The sequence below is a fragment of the Chiroxiphia lanceolata genome, chromosome 4 (assembly GCF_009829145.1).
Source record: "Chiroxiphia lanceolata isolate bChiLan1 chromosome 4, bChiLan1.pri, whole genome shotgun sequence".
Lineage (NCBI taxonomy): Eukaryota > Metazoa > Chordata > Aves > Passeriformes > Pipridae > Chiroxiphia > Chiroxiphia lanceolata.
The window spans coordinates 50,049,643-50,071,263 of NC_045640.1; the positions used below are offsets into that span (position 1 = coordinate 50,049,643).

At 37.3% G+C, this 21,621-nt stretch overlaps 2 protein-coding genes across 8 annotated transcripts in view; one reads left to right on the forward strand and one right to left on the reverse strand.

The window, feature by feature from the left end:
* Positions 1-5,412, reverse strand: part of AIMP1 (aminoacyl tRNA synthetase complex interacting multifunctional protein 1) — a 38,442-nt gene extending 33,030 nt beyond the window's left edge. For 2 of the 3 annotated variants that reach the window (XM_032685734.1, XM_032685737.1), the window contains exon 1: positions 5,319-5,412. In XM_032685734.1, coding sequence (XP_032541625.1) covers positions 5,319-5,320 — 2 coding nt within the window. In that variant the 5' untranslated portion in view covers positions 5,321-5,412. Of the gene's footprint in view, positions 1-4,981; positions 5,085-5,318 lie in introns of those variants that run through there. The other variant, XM_032685735.1, reaches the window with a different exon arrangement.
* A 213-nt stretch (positions 5,413-5,625) lies between these two features.
* The window catches only part of TBCK (TBC1 domain containing kinase), a 98,246-nt gene continuing 82,250 nt past the window's right edge, over positions 5,626-21,621 (forward strand). Inside the window, exons 1-4 of one of the 5 annotated variants that reach the window (XM_032686263.1) lie at positions 5,626-5,686; positions 5,920-5,977; positions 11,536-11,771; positions 14,227-14,299. In XM_032686263.1, the coding sequence (XP_032542154.1) occupies positions 11,579-11,771; positions 14,227-14,299 (266 nt within the window). In that variant the 5' untranslated portion in view covers positions 5,626-5,686; positions 5,920-5,977; positions 11,536-11,578. Of the gene's footprint in view, positions 5,978-11,535; positions 11,772-14,226; positions 14,300-21,621 lie in introns of all 5 variants that reach the window. The other 4 variants (XM_032686265.1, XM_032686262.1, XM_032686264.1 and 1 more) reach the window with 4 other exon arrangements.

Consider the following 21,621-nt stretch of genomic DNA (forward strand, 5'->3'; position numbering starts at 1 on the left):
CATTTATCAGATCTATTCAACTGACTGGACCGACAGGGGCTATATTTTCAGGAGGAAAATACCTGCTTGCAAAATATTTCATGCTTGTTATGGACTTCACCATTAGAAAATTTGCCCAAGGGCAACTAATGACTTATTCAATTAACACTACACCAAAAAAACTACAGAAAACAACTTCTGCCCTGGGAACTTATTACCCTGCCATGCCTCCCCACTCCAGTTAAAAAAACAAAAGTCAGCTCAAACTTGCCATTTCTCTAGAAAACAAGTGTGAGAGAAACAGGAGTAAATAAAGGAGAAGCAAGTCAGGAAATCTTGACTAGACACATTTTATTATAGGCACACTGTCTCAGCTGCTCAAGCAATACTAACATTGCACTCATACATACTCAAGACCCCCTACAACTGCCACAGAGATTTGCCTTTGTTCAGATTCCCCTTTCCTGTCTCTCAGCTTCTTAAAGACACTTCAAAGAAGATCAAAAAGCTTAAAAGAAGGATAGCTGTTTAGTCTATAGAAGAGAAGATAAATGGGAGACTTGGTCTCATTCTTCAAACAGAAAGCAAGCTGGTACGAGAATGGGACTAAACTGTTCACCAGGTCTGATGCAGACATCAAAAAGAATGCAAGACTGAAGTTCTGGAACACTTTCAAGTAACAGTAATAGACTGAACAGGCTGCCTTTGCAGGTTGTGGAATATCCATCACTGGAAGGTTTTAAAAACAGGTTAGGCAAACATCTGTCAGAAGTGATTAAGATATAATAGATGAGAACAAATGAGATCTTTTGCTCCTCTTCTGCAAAGGTATTTTTGTTACACCTGGTGTAACAAACCAAATAATATTTCCCTTTTTTATATCCATGTGTTTTATTTAACTTTAAAAAACATTTAATAAAAGTTACCATTCTGTGATATTTCCACATATTCAAGTGTGTTTATTTGGGACAACAAAATACACATAAAAGATCTGCTAACTCTGAAAGCAGGAGAAAGAAACCACCTGTGAAGTAAAATAATGTATTAAATTTACACTCACTCTGAATAAATTGACCTCTAACATCATAATGCAGACAGCACTCTATTTGCTCATTCTCCAAGAAAAAAAATTGTGAAAACTTTAGCTGATGACTTACTGATATGCAGTCACTAAGATTTTCCTTAAAAGAATTTTTTTTAAAAGAAAGCCCTTTTTCCCAAGCACCAAAAAAAAAAAATTATATATTAAAAATAATTTAAAATAATAAAGCAGAAGGCTGCTTTGAGAAATATTCAAACCTTTTTTAAATTATATTAAATTATGAGTAAGGATGGCTTCCATCACAATGAGGGGAGGGGAGAGAGGGAAGCCAGAGACCTTTTTCCCACCCCCTTACTGTTTAATACTAAGGTAACCATGGAAATAAAAAAAAAACATTGATTTGCCCCTCACACCCAGTACGACAGGAAATCTATCAGGGGAAATGTTTCTTGGTAAAGGTAAGAAGCATACAGGTAACTGTTTAGAAGAATAAACAGATTTCTGGGGGTCTTGCTCGACTGACATCATGTAACTCATACAAGAAACAAGAGGTGCTGTTTGCTTTGCCCACATCTGATGTTCCTAGTAGCTGCTTTCTATGCTGACTCCTCAGTTTTATCTATGTTGCCTAGCACTTGACCTTCTTTAGGTTTTAGGAAACTCTCCCTTAGAAGAGACAAATATGAATGAACACATTCACACGACAGCGGTGACACACAGCAATCAAACCATAATTAGAAAAGTTAAAAAATACTATGGTTGCTAACAGATTTGTCTTCCTGCACATTTGATCAATCCTTCTAATGACAACTGCTTATGTTATTTTTATTATATAGGTATTTCCTAAGTACGTGTACAGGGCCTTGTAAAGTGGGGTTTGTAGGCACTCAAGAACTCAATTTTTCTTTTCATTCTTGGTCTGGGCAAGTCCTGGATAACACTTATGTCCTATTTTGGATCTCAAAATGTGTTTTTTCTTGCCAATTCAGGATCCACCCCTCAGTCTGATGTCAAGCTCTCTCTGCTGCTTCTTAAGGCTTTTTAAGAAATGAACAGAGTAATAGGATATCCATAAGATTATTTATTCTACTTCAAGGAGGAAGGCGCAGGGAAGTTGAGAAAGTGATAGTTTTCTAATTTGATTCTATTGACAATTAGTGAATTTATATAAAGCAGCAATTTTAGAAGTGGTTTATTAATTCAGAAAGAAAACACAAATTACTACAGCTGATTATTACCTTATGTTATCTCTCACTATCATAATTCAAACTAGCATGGTTCTACAGTATAAAACATGCTGTGTAATATAAGTATAGCAGTATTTTGAGGCATTCATACAATATTTCCAGAAGCTGCTTTTAAAGTTTCATGCCAACTGAAATGAGTGTACTGTATCTCAATATATTACGGACTAATATCAAATGGAAGTTTTTAACTTTCTGCTTTAGTCCTAATTTAAGAAAAACACACACACACACACACACCAACCCCCAGTTACAAACAACCATGTCTCTGTGGCGTTCAAGGAACAAAAATAAAAGATTAACAAATAAAAGATTAAGGTTTGGAAATACCAATCAAATTGTTGTGATGATACGTCACTAAAATAAAGAATTCTGTGTGTAAAGCATATAGCATGAAATTTCAGTGATAAACACTACAGTTAAGTATATATATTTCAACATTCTCTAAATTGGGACCCTGTCCTTCAAGAATGTAATTTTACCAAGGATATTAAGCACACAACTTTAGAAAGAACTAAGAAGAAGAAAAGGGAGGAATGCCACCAATACACCTTGCACGACAGAGCATTACTCACACAATGTTTTATAGTTCTCTTTTCAGGAAAACAATATCGTGAAACTTCCAGGTCGATAGAAAGTCAAAGACTCAAGTAGACTAGAATCTTATAAATCTTTGGTTGTCAAAAATAATTTTAAGAAAATGGTATTATTTGATTTAAAATACTTTGCAAAGCATAATAAGTCCTAGGGGGCTGTTTGCTCCCCCTCCCTGCCCTCGTGGTACACAATTAACTTCATTCCTAGTCTTCTTGGATAAGATACCTAACTGAAAAGACAATAATGTATTAAACAGACTTCAGTCAAATATTTTAGAAGAAAAGCCGTTACAGACAATATCTCCTAAATCAAAAGGATGAAGAAATATCCATGGACTGTTTAGCCCTCCTTCAAGAAAGAGGCCCTAGGTTAACTTACCACTGTTAAATTCATGCTTATGAATTAAACTCATGAGAGTTATAATGATGTCAAAGCAGCATAAACACACCTTGCTGCATTAAATTTATTTTTCAGACTGTTTTCCCACTCAAATATGCTTCATTCAGAGGCATCAAGTCCTCAAGGCCCTAGGCAACTCAAGAGCCCAATTATTTCCAATCTGATGGAATGTTTTAAGCAAATACCCTTTTTTATTTGATACCATTTTCTTCACACGGTCCACTGCTTTCAGTCTGGGGAATAAGAATTATTTCCTTCTCTATTTACATTTAAAGGTGTAAAAGAAATGAATACAGCTATAGCCATATAGAGAAAATATGCACGAGCTTCATACTAACAACTGGAAAAAGACATTCCTGAGCAGAAGCTTGCTGAAGATGGCTTTAACAATCACTTTGACTTAAATCACTCTGCCCTCAACATCTTGCACGTTCAGGATCCAGTAGAGCTAAAACATGAAAGCAACTCACAGATATATTGCTTAAAATACTTTTAAGTCAAAATAGCTGTAACAAGAATATATTGTTAACTTGTGACAGAGTGGAGAAAATATATTACGACACTGATAAGCAATGACCCTTGAGGCTAGCTAAGAAAACAAAACACAAAACAAACAGCAACAACAACAAAAAACAACAAACAAACCCAAAACCCCAACAAACAAACAAAGACTCCATCGCTTTACCAACCCATTTCCAAGGCCTTAAAATTTTTAACAATATCCAGTATTAAAAATTCAGGTTTGGGACTTTGTTTTTGCTTGATTTTATAGATTTTGGACTTATCTTCCAACAGGTTTGCCAAACAGTGTAATAAAATTTAAACGTAACTGGAGAATAATACAGCAAGTGAATCATAAAGACATACAAAACCGGGATGCTGTATTGAATCTCTGCTGCCTCACCTCGTTACAGATTTCATAGAAGTATCCTGAATCACAAAAGTATTTGCGAAAACCAATGATATCATTAAAAAAAAAAAAAATTCTGAGTTAAAGAAACAGACAGAGCAAGAAATGCAAATATTACTTAGTTTGCAGTAGTATTTTGTTCATTTTGTCAGCTGCTAAGCCCAGCTCAGAGAACCTTACAGGTCAGCCTAAGGTTCTACAGCACTTCAGCAGCGCTGCCATGTGCTGGTTGGCTGTGCACGTGTAATGGGACCTAGCAAGCAATAACGCATAAGCTCGCTCTTGTTATCCACTGCATACATTCCCAAATGCAGTATGTGCTGTATGTTAAAACTTTACAGTATCTCTACTGAGGATGGACCAAATACTGAACTTTTCGCTCACTGAAGTTTATTGAAAGACATAACGAATGTTCCACAATCCAAACTACGGCAGCATTTACTTTCCCCCTAGTAACAGCCGTTCCTGTGCAAAGCTCAGTAGATTCTCCGTGCCTGCACTTCCCGGGCTATTACAGCGTTTCCTCCAACAGCCCACCATCATGCCCCCTCCAAGCCCTCATTCCAGGGGAAGGGCTGCATGCAGGAACACAACTGATTTTTTGGATGGACTCCTTCGGGTGCAGGTGCGTCCTCCGCTCAAAGCGCGGGGTCTGCAAAGCGCGGTTTGCAAAGCCGCCCTACAGTCACAGAGCTCGTCGAGCCCTGCCAGCAAATCCCACGCGCGAACTGAACCACGAGTTTAGCACCGCTTTCCGCAGCTCGCGGCTCCCATCCTGCCCCTCCGCAAAGAATCCCTGCTACAGCCCACCTGCGTTAGCTCTGGCGGCTCGGAGACGATTAGTAGCAGCAAACTAGCGGGGCCCTGCCAGGCTCCCCCCTTCCCCCGCCCGCTCCAGGGAGCTCGGCCCGACCCCCGGGGGAGCCCCAGGGCGTGAGGCCGCCACGGTCCAGTGGCCTGGCGGCTGGCGAGGGACTGCCGGGGTGAGGCACCCGCGGGGGCGCTGGGAGCGGGCGAGGGGAAGGGGCAGAGCCCGGGGAAGGGGCAGAGCCCGGGGCAGACCAGGGGCAGAGCCCGGGGCAGAGACAAGGGCAGGGGCAGACCAGGGGTAGAGGCAGAGCCACCGCGGCCCCCGCGGGACACTCACATGAACCAGGAGCCGCCACTGCCGCCCGAGCGGAGAAGAAGGACCCGCTGTCCAGGGCTGCTCCAGCGAGCGCCTGAGGTTTATAAGCGGGCGCCCGCGAAAGGCTTCGCTGCTCTCAGCAAGCACCGGGCTAAAGAGCACCCAACGCCTTGTTCCCAGAGCACTGGCTGAGCACGCGTGTACACGGTGGGGAAGGGGGTCGGAAAGGATGTTAAACTCTTTCTTTGTAGTTGTTTATTTTTTTATTTTTTTTTTTAAAGACCCGAACGAAATAAAGCTCAGGCATCGTGCAGGCTGCCCCTGCGGTCCTACAGCGGGCGGCTGGCGCAGCGGAGTGACGCCGGGGCGGGGAGGCGGCCCTGGTGCAGGTACAGCCGGGAGCCTTCCCCATCCCGATCCCCATCCAACACCCCTTCCCCTGAGGCCCCCTGGCTGGCGAGCTCTTAGAGGCACAGGGCTGATCGGGGCCGCTAGCATTTCTGTAGCGGTCGTTTAGCGAGCCGGGTGAAGCTGATTTCTCTCCTACAAGGTTCAGTCCCTGAACGGCCGCTTCTGTCGGAGACATCAAATGGTGACAAACCCCGTCTTTGTATCTTTGTAGGGACACTGGTGTAGCAGAGCGGGCAGGCAGCCTGTAGGCAAAAGGCGCTGATAAGCAGGTAAAAGGAATAACTGGTAAAAGAAATAACAGGTTTATAAAGGAGAGAAATGGGGATGAAAGTCTATTCTGATCTATCAAAATAAATACCAAAAACTGTCATTTTTTTTCTTCGTGCCGTCCAAGTGTTGTTATTTTCTCCCACTGGCTGAATGTTCAGCTGCACGTGTGAAACTCGAGGTGTCCGTGTAAATTTCACCAGTTCTTATGCCTGGTTTTCAGGGCAGCAACTTTTTCATCTGTGTAATGACCTTATAAATGCTCCAAACAGCACCAATAGCTCCTGTGGAAATGTAATGCAGGTATAGAACATAGGATATTTGTGTATATATGACAAAATTCCAAATATTGCTGAGATATAAGCCATCAGCAAAGGTTAAGAAATGCTCTATTTCACTTGAGTAAAGTGATGCTTTAAAATACCCCCACAAAGGAATTACTGTTTAGCATTTTCATGAAATAACTCTTTAAATATGTGTTAGTTACCTATACCAAAAGCACCATGATAGCTGTCTGGGTTCCCCCCCTTCCCCCCAAAATTCAGTGTTCATTGAAGGCAAAAAAATGGCACCGGAGCCTTGTCAAAATCTGGTTTCCATATTCTGTTTATCTTGAATAACAGTATTATAATTAAAATTTTGGTATACTTTTATATTCATCTATTGCTGAACTGGTGTAGCTGAAATTCGAAGCAAAGTGTTTCTTTTCTTCACTGAATTTACTAGTTTGGACAGAATAACGACAATGTTGATTTTTTTCTCTTAAGTGTGCCTTACTGTCTATAATTATCTGCCCGTGACTTCATAGTTATTCTTTATTTGTAGTCAGAAAGCTTCTTACTTCAGTGAATGTTAGAGAAGTTAGAAAATCTTGTAAAAGAAGATATTTTAATGTTATGCCACGGGGGGAAATATTTGATTAAACACAATTCTGCTTACATTTAGATTTTTTTAGCAATCTTATGGCATTTGTGGTAGATGTTCAGTTTATACTGCAAATTAAAAAAAAAAAGTGAGGTGAAATAAATTTAATCCACAGTTTCCCCCATCCCTGCAAAAAATTAAGTTGATAACTTAATAGGTTTTATTATTATTGTTACTGTGAAATGAATGTGTCCCATCTCATTATTGTGATTGTCCTAACAAACTCTTACTTTTTTTTCTGTGGTCCCTTCCATAGGAATCTGAATTCAGCTTTTCTTCTATATTCATTATGCATTTTAATAAACTTTGTGTATAGCTGATTGACAGTGGTGGACAGTGGGAGACAAATCACAGTTTGGGGGGGAGTTTTGGGAAGTAGCAGCACTAGGTAAAATTGCATCTTCTATTTCAGTTACTTTATCAAATTAATAATTACTATGATTGCAGCCGGAATATTGTAAGACTTAAGAACAAAGAAGTTCTGTGAAAGAATTTCTTCTTATGAAATGGCCTACTTTGTTTAAAATACTGTGATTTAATGGAAAGCAGTGTAAGTACAGGATGGTCAGGCTACCTGCTCTCTTGGAATTGTTCTCAATTGCTTTAAAAGTAATTCAGTGGCAGTTCTGATTATAATTATGTTTTAATGCGGAAAAGCTGCCTTCATTAGGTGGGGAATGTTTGCACCTGGATACTGAAGAGGTGTTTAAATAACTAGCCATCTCAAATTACTAACAGGTACTAGCACATGGCTACTTGTCATTTTTTCTGCACATGGACAGTTGAGGAGAGCCACAGCTGTGTTTCACTGGATGGTTTTATTCAGATTGGTCCGTTTGTATGGGCAATATTTGCTTCTGAGAGATTTATACATTTTCTTAAGGGCAAAGTTCTAAGTGTCCATTGACTCAATCACCTTAGCACTGCTACAGTGAAGAAGGTTTAGATGATGGGTAGAAAAGACTAAATTCTGAAGAAAAAAATATTTGTTCTCTGAGAGCAGTAGATATTCAGAGGAGCAAATAAGCTGCTCAGTAGATGAGGAGCTCCATCCTGTATTTTATTTCTGAATCTTAATCATGGACAAGCTATCTAGTGCAAGATTTTCAAAATCGTGCTTAATCTGAATATTAAATAGGAATTCGTAAAGATCTTTCTTTTCGTGGCTGATTTTGCTGAGAATTTTGGTTAGTGTGTTTGTGTGCTGTAAAGGTTTCTAAGGGAGATTTGGACAGAGGCAAGGGAGCTCAGGAAGGTCATTCAGAGGTGGGATGCAACAAATCCACTTCTGGACTTCTAATCTTTATGCCAGACCTATTTCACAGATGTGATAGACTGTCTCTCCTATGTGGATTAAATGGTGCTTTGGAAACAGTGACTCAGTAGTTTTAGATGACACTAATAAGAGAAGTCTTCGTTTCCTCTTCCATCTTTGCTGTTCTGGATTATCAGAATTGAATTTCCAGAATTCAATCCCAAAACTGAATTTACCTTAACTGTTTGCGGTGTCAGTTTAAAATAACAAACCCTTCTTTTTCTCTTCCTGTTTTTATTTCAAAGTAATAGGGAGGTTCTGCAGGATATAATTCATTCCTTCAAGTCATAAAATTAATGCAACATGTGTCTCTTCTACATAGTACAAGTGAGTTTGAGGTGTAAAACTGCATTTGTTGACCCTAAGGACAACGTGTAGCACACTCATGGGTTTATAGTTCTGCCAGACTTCGATGTGGATTTAAAGAAAAACAGACAAAAAACCACAAAACAAACAAAACCTCATTTAAAATGCTTTCATGGTTTCCCGTAGAATTAATTCTATAATAAGAGAACCTGTTTTAATGCATACCTTTTAAAATTCCTTATTGATTCCTTTAGGTGGGTGTCAGGAAAGATTGCTTCTATCATGTCTTCCTTTCTCCTGTCTGCTTTGTAACCTAAGGAAGCAAGGGATAAGTTGAACACATAACATCCTTGTAAGCTAAATGATCTAGAGTGCAAGGAAAGTATAATCTCTTAAAATGGTTTATTGAATTAATGAAATTTAACAGTTGTGTTTATGAAAATTCCTTTCTAAATGTCAGCTGAATGCAGGTACAATGTATTAGGGAATTATTCTCTAACACTGTTTTTCTACAGTAAAAATGAAAACATCTCTCAGTAAATATATTGTATTCTCCATATGTACATTTTTGGAGACATAATGCACTTTGCTGCTTAGATGTAATTTTACTCTCCTATCCCTCAACTCTGATCCTAATAACTTGGTTTTCTTTTATTTTAGAGCAAATATTAAGAGGGCCATTGTGCCAAGCAAGATTATAATTCAATCTCTAAGTCAAGCTATATTTTCTAGATGTTTAATATATATTTTCTTTCTGAAGCTGAGTAGTTCATTTGGCAGACGTGATGTTTTTACAGGAATGTGGGTCTTGTTATAAGTACACAGCTAAAGGTTTCCAGTTGGAATTTGCTGCATGCCAATAAATCTTTTTGCTGGCACCCCGTCCAACTGATGTCTTTCCAATGGAAAATTCTATCTGTAATTTCCATTGTTCACATCCCAAAGTAAATAATTTACCCAAAAAAAAAGAAATATTCATGAGATATGAAAGTGTTCTGTATTTACAAATAAGACTTTTAATACATATACTGTTATAAAAACTACAATGCTCAATGCTGTTCCAGATTTATTTTCTTCCTTTTTCAAGTTTGATTCCTTAATTCTATGCATTCACATTTAATATGACGATGTTAGAATGTCCCTATTTCTTCAGAGGAGAAAAAAAATCACAAATGCAAGCAGTCGTTTCAATGTGCTTTGTATCTTAGATTGAACTGTATTAGTTCAAACACAAGTACATTCTGTAATTTCCATTTGTCTAGACTTAGTAAATATTTTTTGTATATAAGATCTTTGTGCTGCCTATATGGAGTCACTCTCAGTTGGGGTTCATGAAATAAATTTAGTAGTTTTTAACTGGGAATGTTATGCTTGAGACAAGATTGTTCCCATAGAGAAAGAATAATTTTGAGACACTAAATTGTTAGGTGTTCTGTTTCTCCTGTGTGACTTCCTCAGGAGAGAATCCCTTTTCCTGAAAGCAGCAGGTTAATTTTGGCTTAAAGAAGAACAAAAAAGTAGTGAATAGCTTCATTAGTGCTCTGCATAATATTCTTTTTCTTGCGTTTTGTTTCGTGAAGCACCTAAAATGTTAAAAAATTATCACATCTGATTTGAAAGAATTATGTTGCATTTATACTTTAAGCTTATTGTATTATTTCTTTTATGGGACTCAAATCCTGGGTGTTCTTCTTCCTCGTTTCCCGGAGAACTTGCATATTTGCCTCTGCTCTTCGGAGCTTATAATTACTGTTCTGTGGCTCACAAGAGAGTTGCTTTCCATGTCAGTGGACTGTTGTTGTTGATGGTATACATAGATGCCTCCAGACTCTGTGCTGTGATGTTGAAGTGAGCTGGATGGTGCTCTCCTGCACAGGTTTGTTAATGAAGTGGGAGTTTTTTTATTCTGTGGCCTCTTGTACGACAGTAGGTGAAAGTGCCATCTGCTTCACCATCACAGCTTCCACACCAGGGCTCGCTTAAGAAGGTATAAGCTTGGTGTTTTTATCTGTTTGTATATGTATCCTTGTACACAAGTACAAATGTGTTGTAGGAGTTAATGTGTTTGGATAATAGTCCCTAATGATAGGTTGTACTGTCCCAAGTCACCTGCTGGGCAATCCAGAAATGAGCTGAGCAGAGGCTTGGTGTGGTTTTTGGAACTTGTTGCCTCAGATTAAATTCGTAGTTTGCTAGTAAGAAGAGTTCAGGCAGTTTTACTTGAGGCCTGTCTGACTCTGGAAGTGTCTGTTAGTTGTGCATGGTTTAGATTTTCATGTTCTTGAATGGTGTAATGGTTGGTTGTGGAAAAATGCGGAGAAAATGTTCAGCTCACGCTGAGTAGAAATGCCTAGTTCAGAGGAGAGAGCTTGTTCCTGCCAGAGAGAAAAGCAGTCATGAAATTAAGTGCTCCTGGACCTAATTTCAGGATAATTATTATTTTGCTTGACTGTCTCACAGAAATATTTAACATAGATTACTTCCTTAATTTGTTATTGACCCAGTGTGTGAGCTAGCAGTTTACCCATGGATAGGGAAAGGAATGGTGGTAGGAAAGAGGACTGTTACATCATAGCTTTAAATATTAGGATTGCTGTAGTATATAGATGCTGGATCATCACTAAAGCTGTGGTAATCTGGACTTGTGGCCTGCTGATACAAGGTGGTATTCTAGAAGAGTGTTGTCTACTTGGTGCCTTGACTGTTTTTTGCATAAATAACCTACTATATTGAAGTAGTTATCTGAAGATTGCTTGTATTAAAGCATGTATCTGCTCCTAAAAATAGTTGTATTTGATTCTTAAATCTGTGTTTAAAACTACGGTTATATTTTCATCTTTAAATGCGGTGTTTATGATGCAGCAGCACTGTAGTATTATTATTATTATTGTGTTTATTATGCAAAAATGTCCCTTTCTCCCATAACAGAGAAAAAAAATTAATTGCATTAATTAGTAAACAACTAGGAACCTGTATACTTTGCAGATAAATATTTACTTTGTATTCTCTGTTTAGGGAACACAAATTGCTCTGAAGAGTTTAAGATTGTGTGAAAAAGATGTTTCCTTTAAAAGACTCTGTGATGGGTGCCTCCACCTTCTTTGCCTCAGCTCTACCACATGATGTTTGTGGAAGTAATGGTCTTCCTCTAACACCTAACTCCATAAAAATTTTGGGGAGATTTCAAATCCTTAAAACAATCACTCATCCCAGGCTTTGCCAGTACGTTGACATTACCAGAGGTAAACATGGTGAGTATCTGTTTAATAAGCAAATTTGATATATGGTTACAGAGTTATATTTTTGTGACAATATATTGCAAGGTGACTGAGCAGAATACTGCCTTCATAGCACCACAGAGTGGCTGGGTTTCAGTCTTAAAATTACTGTATACCTTTGCTGTGACTGGCAGCATTGGTGCTTCTGTTTCTTCTCTGTAGAGTCAAGGCAAAGGACCGTTTATTGTCCTGTTCTGTTGTGTGTTACACTAACTGATAAAAGCTAAGTACTTTCTTCTTTTTATACGTCTTTAAAATTCTTATACTCAGTTGCTGTTCCATGTCTTTGTGTGGGACATGGAAATATGTGTATTTTTGATGCTGCACTCCTACGCCCATGCTGTAATCTTACGACCATTTTCATGGGATGGTTGGGTTTTTTGTACTTGATTTTCATCTGTTCTTGTTGTCTCGGTCATCTTGTGTTTTGGCTGCAAGCTTCCAGTATTCTTTTTTTTCTATCTCTTTAAGATTTCTCCCACTAATGGTTATTTTATTTTAGTACAGCTATTTTTTGTCAGTAACTGTTATCACACTTACTGTTAGCTCAAATAAAGCTTCAGTTGTTTTTTTTCTGCTCTTGATGATCTTATTCTGTTGCAAGCTCAGCAGGACTACAGCACTTAATTTCCACAAAAAGGCTGCAACACCTGTGAAAATTTAAGTGATTGCCACCTTTAACTTTTAAATGTTCCCATATAAAAGCACATTGTATGTATTTGATTAGCTACAGGGTCTCATAAAGTAGAACAAGTAATTTTTGTCCCCTTTAGAATGCAGTATGATAGAATGTTTAAGATTTTTAGAAGATTAGGATATTGCCAGCTCCAAACACTGAAGTATTCTGTGGGGCAGGGAGTTCTTTATGCATTTTTCTTTACTCTCAAACATGTGAATTTTTCATTTATGCAGTCAGGAGATCTATAAAGTTTAATCACTTTCGTTTGCTTTTGCTAGTACCTCTTGACAGAGAAACTGGGATTTTCTTACAGTACTGTTTAGGATGAAAGGTTAGGAAGCATTAACTAACATAACATTTAATAAATCAAAAATAACTAGAAAACCGTGACCTTTTTGACAATGAAGAGTAAAATGAAGATTTTGTGTGTATAAATATGAAGGAAAAAATACTCTTTGATAATTGAAGTAATTTGATGGATAGCAAATAAAATGTCTAATCATGAAATCAGGAGACTGTTCCTAATGGTTAGAATAGCAGCTAATAGATTTCAAATAATATGGCAAATTTGGTGGCAAATTTTATCATTCTTATACTGACAGAACTTTCAATTTGGCAGTTCTCTGCGTAATGATTTAATGTTTGTGGGGGTTTTTTTTGCAAATGTCAATTTCTGTTCTTACAGAGGAACATGAGAGCAGATTAGGAAAACAGTGCAAAAAAAAAAAAATTACATGTATGCATCCCCCCCCAGAAGACCCTCAAAGGGGAAATATAAAAAAAAAACCCCTCATTCAAATGTTGGGGGTTGTTTTTTTGTAAAGTTGAACGACTTTTAAATCTTTCCTAGCATTGTAAGAGGCAGTCTCAGAATTTTTTCCTCCAAAGAAAGCATAAATGGTCCTTTGATTTTAAAAAGGAAGAAAGAGTTGAGTTACAAGCATTCCCGCTTTAATGTGATGACAGGTGTTCCTCAGTTTTCTACTTTTATCTAACTCTAACAGTCATCTTACAAAAATGTGTGTGAGATAGTTTAGCTGATTTGATTTTTGAATCTGTACATTGACTACTGGCTCATCTGTGAGTAGTGGAAGCAGCAAAGCCTAGCTACTTTAAGAGTCTTCTCATACCCCCATGTAACATCTTATACCTTTGTCTTTTCCTGCTGTATGATTGTTGTCTTCAGTGCAACGATAGCTTTGGGTTTTCCTCTGTATTCGGAGCCAGCCCATCAGTCTTGAGAACATGTGGGACCCCGGCAAGGGCTATAGATATTTGTTGGGCAAGAGGTGCTGGAGCTTGTTGGCTCATTGGGACTGAAACTCCTGTGCTCAGCCTGAGTCCCTTTTCTCAAAGCTGGTGTTACTTTGAGTCTCTTTTGTCAACCCAGCTACATATTTCTGCAAATTTATAGATGGTTATTTTGAGACCTCTATTCTTCAGTCAAATCTGATTGACACTGGCTGAGGATTTCAACATTTGTTAGGAGATTACTGGATGGATGGATTGACAGTGCTTCACATGAGGAAATTAGAAAGGTATCTGCTGTATCTCATAAACAAAAAATAGTGGTGTTATCCATAAATTGTACTTCTTTAACATTTAATTATATGTAATTTTCCATACAGTGTATGTCAAAATTCTTTAACATCTGCCAAATAGGTATAGTGTGAAGTCTATACTCCCAGGATCTCATCTGGATTCCAGTCCTGCTATACATCTTTTTTTTTTTTTTTTTCCTCCTATTAGAGAGACTGGTTGTGGCAGCTGAACACTGTGAAAAGAGTCTGGAAGATTTGCTACGTGAAAGAAAGCCTGTCAGGTAAGGTGTCAAGCTAATTCAAATCCACTCATCATCATTTCACATATCATCTGTGGGAAAGTCCTGGACAAATTTTTTAACTTTTACTGGATTATGTAAATTTTACTTGGTTAAAAGTTAACCTAAAGACATTGTTTATCAGATAAAATATGTGCCTGAAGAGGGAGTACTCATTTCCATGCAATTCTAAAAGCTGGAGGAGTTACAGGGAACTTGCTTATAAATGAAATACTTTGTAACTCATAAAATCCTGTCTGTCATGTGATAGTAGCTTTGGGTTTTCTTTTTAAAAATAAAACCAGGCCTATGACAGGATAAGGAACTTTCCAAGAATTAATTTGAAGATTAAGTCTGCTGGATCATGAAATACAACTTTCACTAGAATGGATAGAATTTGGTGTGTGTTTTTTATATGCAGAAATCTATTAATTTATCAACTAGAAAGTGAACAAGATGTCAGAAATATATGCCAACGTGCTAATAAGTGATTTGAATTTGAGTTTATGTAGTAACTTCAGCAACACTTTGGTCAAAACCAAGTGCAAAGGGTGGATGTCAGGACTATTTGCTTAAATACTAGGATATATGGAGTAGTTGAGCTGTACCTTTAACGAAACAAACAAAAATCTCAAAATCCCCGTCAGGCTTGTTGCACAAAGTGCTAACTGTCATTTTAAAATCTGTCATATTACCTTTGAAGTAAAGAAGTGATATATATGTAACCAGAAGATGTGAAGAGTGGAAGGAGAATAACATTATTTTTTTTTCGGGAAAGCTAGACATTATGTGCTAACTGGTTATTTCAGAACACAGAAAATATATAAATATAAAGCACATTTTAAAAAATCCAGAGTCTCCTCATTCTACCTTTTGAAGTTTTTAGCTTAAGTTAGATTTCATCTGTCTTCATATTTATGCAAATGTGGAGATGATAATTAATCAGTAAAATAATTGACAATTTTTTCCTGGTTAACATGAGGCATTTCAAGTGGGCTGTGTTTGATGAGGTACTATGCTTCTGTGACTTCCTGTGACTCATCCCAAATTAGGTTTGTATAAAGGTACTAATACTGGATCTGTAGATGTTTGAGTCTTGCAGCCCCTAAATAGGATGCTAAGAATGTCTGGCAGAGATCCATCTAAATGAAAAATGCCCTGTGTTTGTGTTAGCATTTTGTAAGCTTAAGCTTGTATAGCAGTGTGTGTTGCAGAGGACTATAGCTTGAGGAATGTTAAGGAACTATGATTCCCATTTTTTCTTGAGATAGAGAGGTAGTTAGGTGTAAAGGGTTTTTCATGTGTGATGTGTGTGTATATATATATATATCTTATAGTTCTTCACATAGTTTTGCATCAGGTTCCTATTGTACAAAGTTCCAGAAATAATTAAAGCATCAGAAACTTTTTTCTTTCCTTTTTCATTCAGTTCTCACACTACTGTTTGAACATGTGTGTTGGTGTTAGATGAGGAGCAGCCCAGACTGCCTGCTGTCTCATGACTGTTTTTGAAAAAGCATGCATGTAGCTCTTTCAATTTGGTTCAAATTCCTTGATACAGTATGCTTAAGTAGGTTCTCTGACAAAACTTTCTCAAATAACAGTGGTCTGTATGTACCTCCATTATGCCCCTCTATACTTCCATGTGTTTTGTGGCATTCAGAAAGGTTTTTGAGATTTTTTTTTGATAGTTTGGTAAGGTATGTGACTTTGGGTTTTGGCATGCTGAAAGAAGTTACTTAGTTTGTGACAGTTACCTCAGCTCTTTGGGCTGTTGAGAGTAGTTGCACAAAGCCTGGCTTTATTTCTTCCCTCTTATCATGAGGAAGTTTTTACTGAAGTAAGTTATTCTATTATCTGATCTTTCTTCTAATGAGCCAATTGGGATTTCTTCTGGAAGTTACAACACCTGAGGTATAAGGCTAAAATATAGCCTGTATGTATAGCCATAGCTTAAAGAGACAGTGACTCATATGCTGAAAATTGCAGCTTTTGCAGTAGTAGCTAAAAAGATAAATTATGTTCACTTCAAGTGAAGTTTCTTGCAAGACTGATGTTTTCCTTCTATTTTTTTTTAATGAAAACAGAATTTTTTGATTCTTGTATGAGACCTAGAAATGTCCAGAAATAACTTGGATGGACCATTTCCCAGTTATTGGTTATGTGATCTGTCTATATCAATTACCTTTGGAGGGAAGTCTTTAGCTTTTTTTATGTGTTCTGATTGTATTGGTCACTGGTAGCACAGCTGGTTACACATCCGGAGTTGATGCATATGCTATTGCAATTAATTTTATAAACTGTTTACGGAATGTGAGAAACTGCTTTTCTCGTTTCTTGATTAATTTTCCTTACACTTGCCAGTAACCTAAGTCCTTTGCACCTGTACCACAAACTGATGTAAAATCAGCAGGAAATCTTCTATTATGTTAGTGCTGAAGTTCAAGACATTACATTATGGACTGTCTGTCTTTCTGTACATATTGGAAAACAGGCCATACAGTTGTTTGGTAGTTATTTGCAGTTAGTCTTTGCTGAAGTCATGCATCAAGTAGGCATACATTCCTTAATATATGAATTATAATTAAAAAAAAAAAAAAGTAGGGAAGTTCTTTCTTAAGTTAACCTCAAACTTTCCCCAGGTTTTCTAACTCTGATGAATCAGTTGCACAAAGGAGCCAAATACTGGAAATTAGACCTCTACTTTACCTCCTCTGTCGCAATGCAGAAAGTCATTTTACTGAGGTTATCACCAAAAATTTTCTAGGAGCTGGACTTGTGTTATATTCAGGAATTCATTCATTCATTACTTAACAATAATGTGTAAGCAGTCCCCAGGCATTGCAGAGATGGTTTGTCATTGTCCTCAAAGTTAACATGCTTAACTTCACTTTCAAAGATTAATGCACGGAAGTGTTTGGTAATTTACAGCCATATTATTTTCTGGTTTGAGTTTTGCATATTTGGGATCCTGGATTAAGCCTCTGCTACTGTTAGAACTCTTATCAGGTAAATTTCAAGAACTCTCAAAGGGATGAAATGAGTGTCAGCTCTTGCAATTCTTACCATACATAACCAGATACAGGAAAGGAATTTAATACAACTCTTCTTTCTGTCTTTCAGGGGATAGCCATGTGGACATTGTAACTACAATTAATGCTTCTAAAAGTGACATTAATCCCAATTTTCTTTACTGTGCTTCCATAGGGCATCACAATAACAGCAGGAGAGCTCTTTTGGAGTTGTGTGCCACGGGAAACTCAGGCTGCAAACATGGATAAGAGTTTTAGGGTAGGATAAAAATTTTAGGCATTGATAACCCATTTTTCACCAGACTACTGTCCATTGTTCTCTGTGTGAGAGGTTGTAGTCTGGGTCGTTGTTTCCTGTTTGTTCAATCTCAATTTAGTGCCCTGTTTATTGTTGCGCTCAATCAGAGAAAGTATGCACTTAATTTTAGTTTATATCAGTCGTGTTAGTGCAAAATCAGCTCTCTGAAGTATGTTCAGGAGTGAGTTAAATATTTAAAGGGCCATGAATTTATGTATACAGTCACAAAAAAATAGTAAATACCTGATTTAAGATCATAATAGCTTACTGCTGTTCAGAGATTTGAAAATGTGCCTCAGTCTGACTGCCTTCCTCTGTGTCTTCTTGCACAAGCAAGGATTTTTGTCTTGTGAATGAATTGAAAATAAGTCACAAAAAATTATGGTGGGTAGACATTTTGTACTTTAACAGTCTCACTAAGGGTAGTGGTAGTCAAAATTTTACTAGCTCTTCAAAGATGCTAGTTATTGGAGCATTGTTGATACCAAAGAGCAGAATGTAGGATGTACATTTATCTTTGAGGTTCTTTTAAACATGTTTCTAACTACTCCTTTGAGATACTTTTTCCAGACAGTGTTAAAGGAGTTATTTTCTCTGCTCCTGTGCTGTTATAATAGGAGTTGTGAACATTTCTTTTTTCTGTCATGCTTGAAGTGTATTTCTTCTTTGAAGAAGTTGGTCTGCACTTGTATTCATAATAATAAAAATACCAGCAAATACTGACATTCAGCAGACTTTTGGCACCTACAGTAGAGTTTCTGGATTGGTCTTTAATTTGTGGCTTGGACAGTCTAAGTCTATTCCTTTCTTCAATAAAATATAGTTGTCATATGTTTTGAAAGTCATGGTATTGAAAAATTACTAGTGAACCATCAGAGATACAAGGTATAGTTTGTTATACATGGAACATTTGATGGGAAGCAGACTATATCTGCAGCTGTTTACTAGTTTGGAGAAAACATGATCTGAGTGATTCGGATGAGTACATTTTATTGGCTGTATTAAACAGTTGTCTTCATTGATTGGACTAGATTTCTTTATGCCATCGTTGCTGTTAGTGTCCTTTTGGCAAACTTGAAGTGAAACTGAAGAAATTAGATGGGGAGGAAAAGCAATTTCTGAGTAGCCAGGCGTTCTTCAAAAATATTGTAAAACAGGTGCAAGTCATCAAAAGGCTGAAGGTTTTACATGATTTGCCTTGAAGAGCTGCATATGAGCAGAGTTTCATAGGCTGAGTATATTCTGCTTTGAATCAAGTCTGTGTTGGAATTTCACATGAGAAGTCCATATGTCACAATGAGGCTGCATTTGGCAAGGATAAATTATGTAACAGTAAGATGAAGTAGCATTAATAAACAAACCTAAAATTATTTTTTTTCCTAAGCATGTGTGAGATTCTATAGTTAGGGCATTTAGTGTCTGTAGACTTTTCCTTTAGTTTCTTGATAATGCTTTAGTTCCAAATCTATGATGAAACATTATATATTAGTCCAGACTTATTTATATATTGTCCAATTATGCTTTTCTTCATGTAGAAGTATAGTTTTATTTTTGTGAGTAATTTTTAGTCTGACTGCAAATCTTTCTGTAGCGTTCCTTTTAGCATAGATTGTCTCCTGGGACTGCCTTTCCTCTCACAACAAGAAAGCAATTGGCAGTTTTCTTGAGGTATTCAAGGTGGACATTGTTACTCTTGATGTTTGAGTGACCTTTCTGGGTATGGAATCAGATTCTTTGCTTGTATAGTTGGCTGCAATGTTTGATAGCAGCACAAAGACATTTCAGTACGTATGTCCATGTCTTCCTTACATGTGAAGTGTAACAGTGAGTGCATCCTTGTTTCTTATCTTTCTCTATTCCAGGAAAAAGCAAAAAGAGAAGAATCCTACTTTTTAAGATGGATAGTCTCTGCTTCTTGCTATTAAAATGTAGATAGAATAGCTGTATACAATATAAAGTCTGGAGATGTGGGAGAAGTGTGTGATTGCTTCCTCTGTAGTTGCTTGTAGATACTTCATACAGATTCCATGCTAAAAGCAGTATTAAAGATCTCGAGCTGAAGATGAGTTATGCTGAGCTAATTGAATACAAAAATAGTGGAAAGTTTGGAGTCTACAGTTTTCGAAGAGGATGTTGAGTTTCTCTCAAACAGACCAAACATCATCCTCAATAGGAGAGTGGCTTTGTCCTGAAGAGATACTTGTGCAAGGAATTGTGTAAGGAACATGTTAAAATTCCATTCTACATGAATGAGCAAATTACTACTAATGAGCTAATGGCTGAAAACCCAAATGTCAAATTTGTGTTGTGCAAATCTTACTAGAGTTAAGGCACATTATTTATCCTAATATTGATTTATGATAGTTGTGTTTAGAATAAAAATTGCCTGTAGACTGTGAGAAGAAGATATGGTTAGTATATGCTTATTCTAACTCAATACAGTATTTGACACTTTATCCTGATTTTAAGAAGCGAAAAAAAGGAAGAGCTAACACTCATTAGACTTGCTATACAGTGCACTGTTCTACAATGGGATTTTATTTTTAAAGTGCAAGTTCTTGCCTTTGGAACAACTGAACAATGTCTTCAGGAGAACATTTGTCACTAATTAGGGACAGCTAGTTTATTTAGATGCATTGATATGCTTAGAAAGATCTCTGTCGTGGTTTGAGATTTTTTTCTTTGCATGTGGATGTTCTCTCCTTGGGTTTATAACTAGATAGATACCAGGGAACTGGAGATTGCTGTGATAGAAGTGTTTAGAAGGCTGGAAGTTCAGGCTAGTTTTATGTTTTAAAATGTTGACTTCATTCATTAGCAGCACACATTTTGCTAAAGGTTAGTTCATGCCTGTAATTAATTATCACTGTGTTCACAAAACAGAACACTTACTGCAAATTAGCTGTGAGTATACAATACCATGGAGCTGATGCTGTACAGTCAACAGTGGCATCTATGGGCCATGGTGGTTCTTAGAAGCCCCTTGAAGCTTCAAGGTGGAAAGGCTTGAGAGCTCTTTGAGTGAAGCGTGGACTGATCTTTCTTCTACTGTTATCTATGCTTGATGCTTCTATGTAACGACTCACCAGCCCTTGCAAAGTGTGGTCTCTTGTGCTCCCAGCATTACTTGTTTTATGTTTTGCCAGTCATACTTCCTATGTATTTGGGAGTAGGTCCTGCATATTTACAGTGCGTTGTGTTTCTCATGCCCTTTCCTCAGGCAACTTTTGTTGTGTGGATTTCTCCTACATGCAACTATAGTCATCTCTATTTCCCCCTTTGGTGGTGACATTTCTCATATCACATTTAATACTAATTGTATACTGATGGATAAATTTCTGCTTTGTAGTCAGGCATCTGCTTTGGCTACATGTAAGTTTATGGTTACCTCTCCAGATAAGTGTTTCCTCCCTGTTGTGATGACGTGTACCAGTTTATAGATCAAAGTGATGCTCTCCCTAATGGCTTTTAGAATGTTACTTGTTAGCTATGAAATTCCTAAAGCACCATTGCTTATTGGCCTAGTTGCAAAGTCTCTTTGATCACTTGCATTTGCAGACTGTTCTTCTCTCAGAACTTTCCATTCTGTTTCACTTTTAAGTAGTGTCTGTACCATTGATACAGGGATACAGAATTTTTTTTTAACTAAACACTAAAATGTACCTAGGTAGGCTTTTAACCTTAGATATTTAGATTTTTTTTTAAATTACATAATAGCCAAGTTGTTTGTTAAAATAATACTGTTGCAAAGTCTACTGATCTACAGAAAATTCCTGGCTTTAGGACAAGTTCTGTGCAGTGTTGCAAGGTTTGTTCATAGCTTAAAAAATTCTGTTGCAAATTTATGAAATGGGGGGAAGAGGTTTTATTAGGAATGTGTCTTGTTACTAATGCCTTATCTTCCTATAGAGGTGCCTGCAAGAATTAATAACAAAAAATCAGTTCTGTCTGACTGCAAAGACAGCATTATTTATTGTTAGCTAGTCATGATTTCT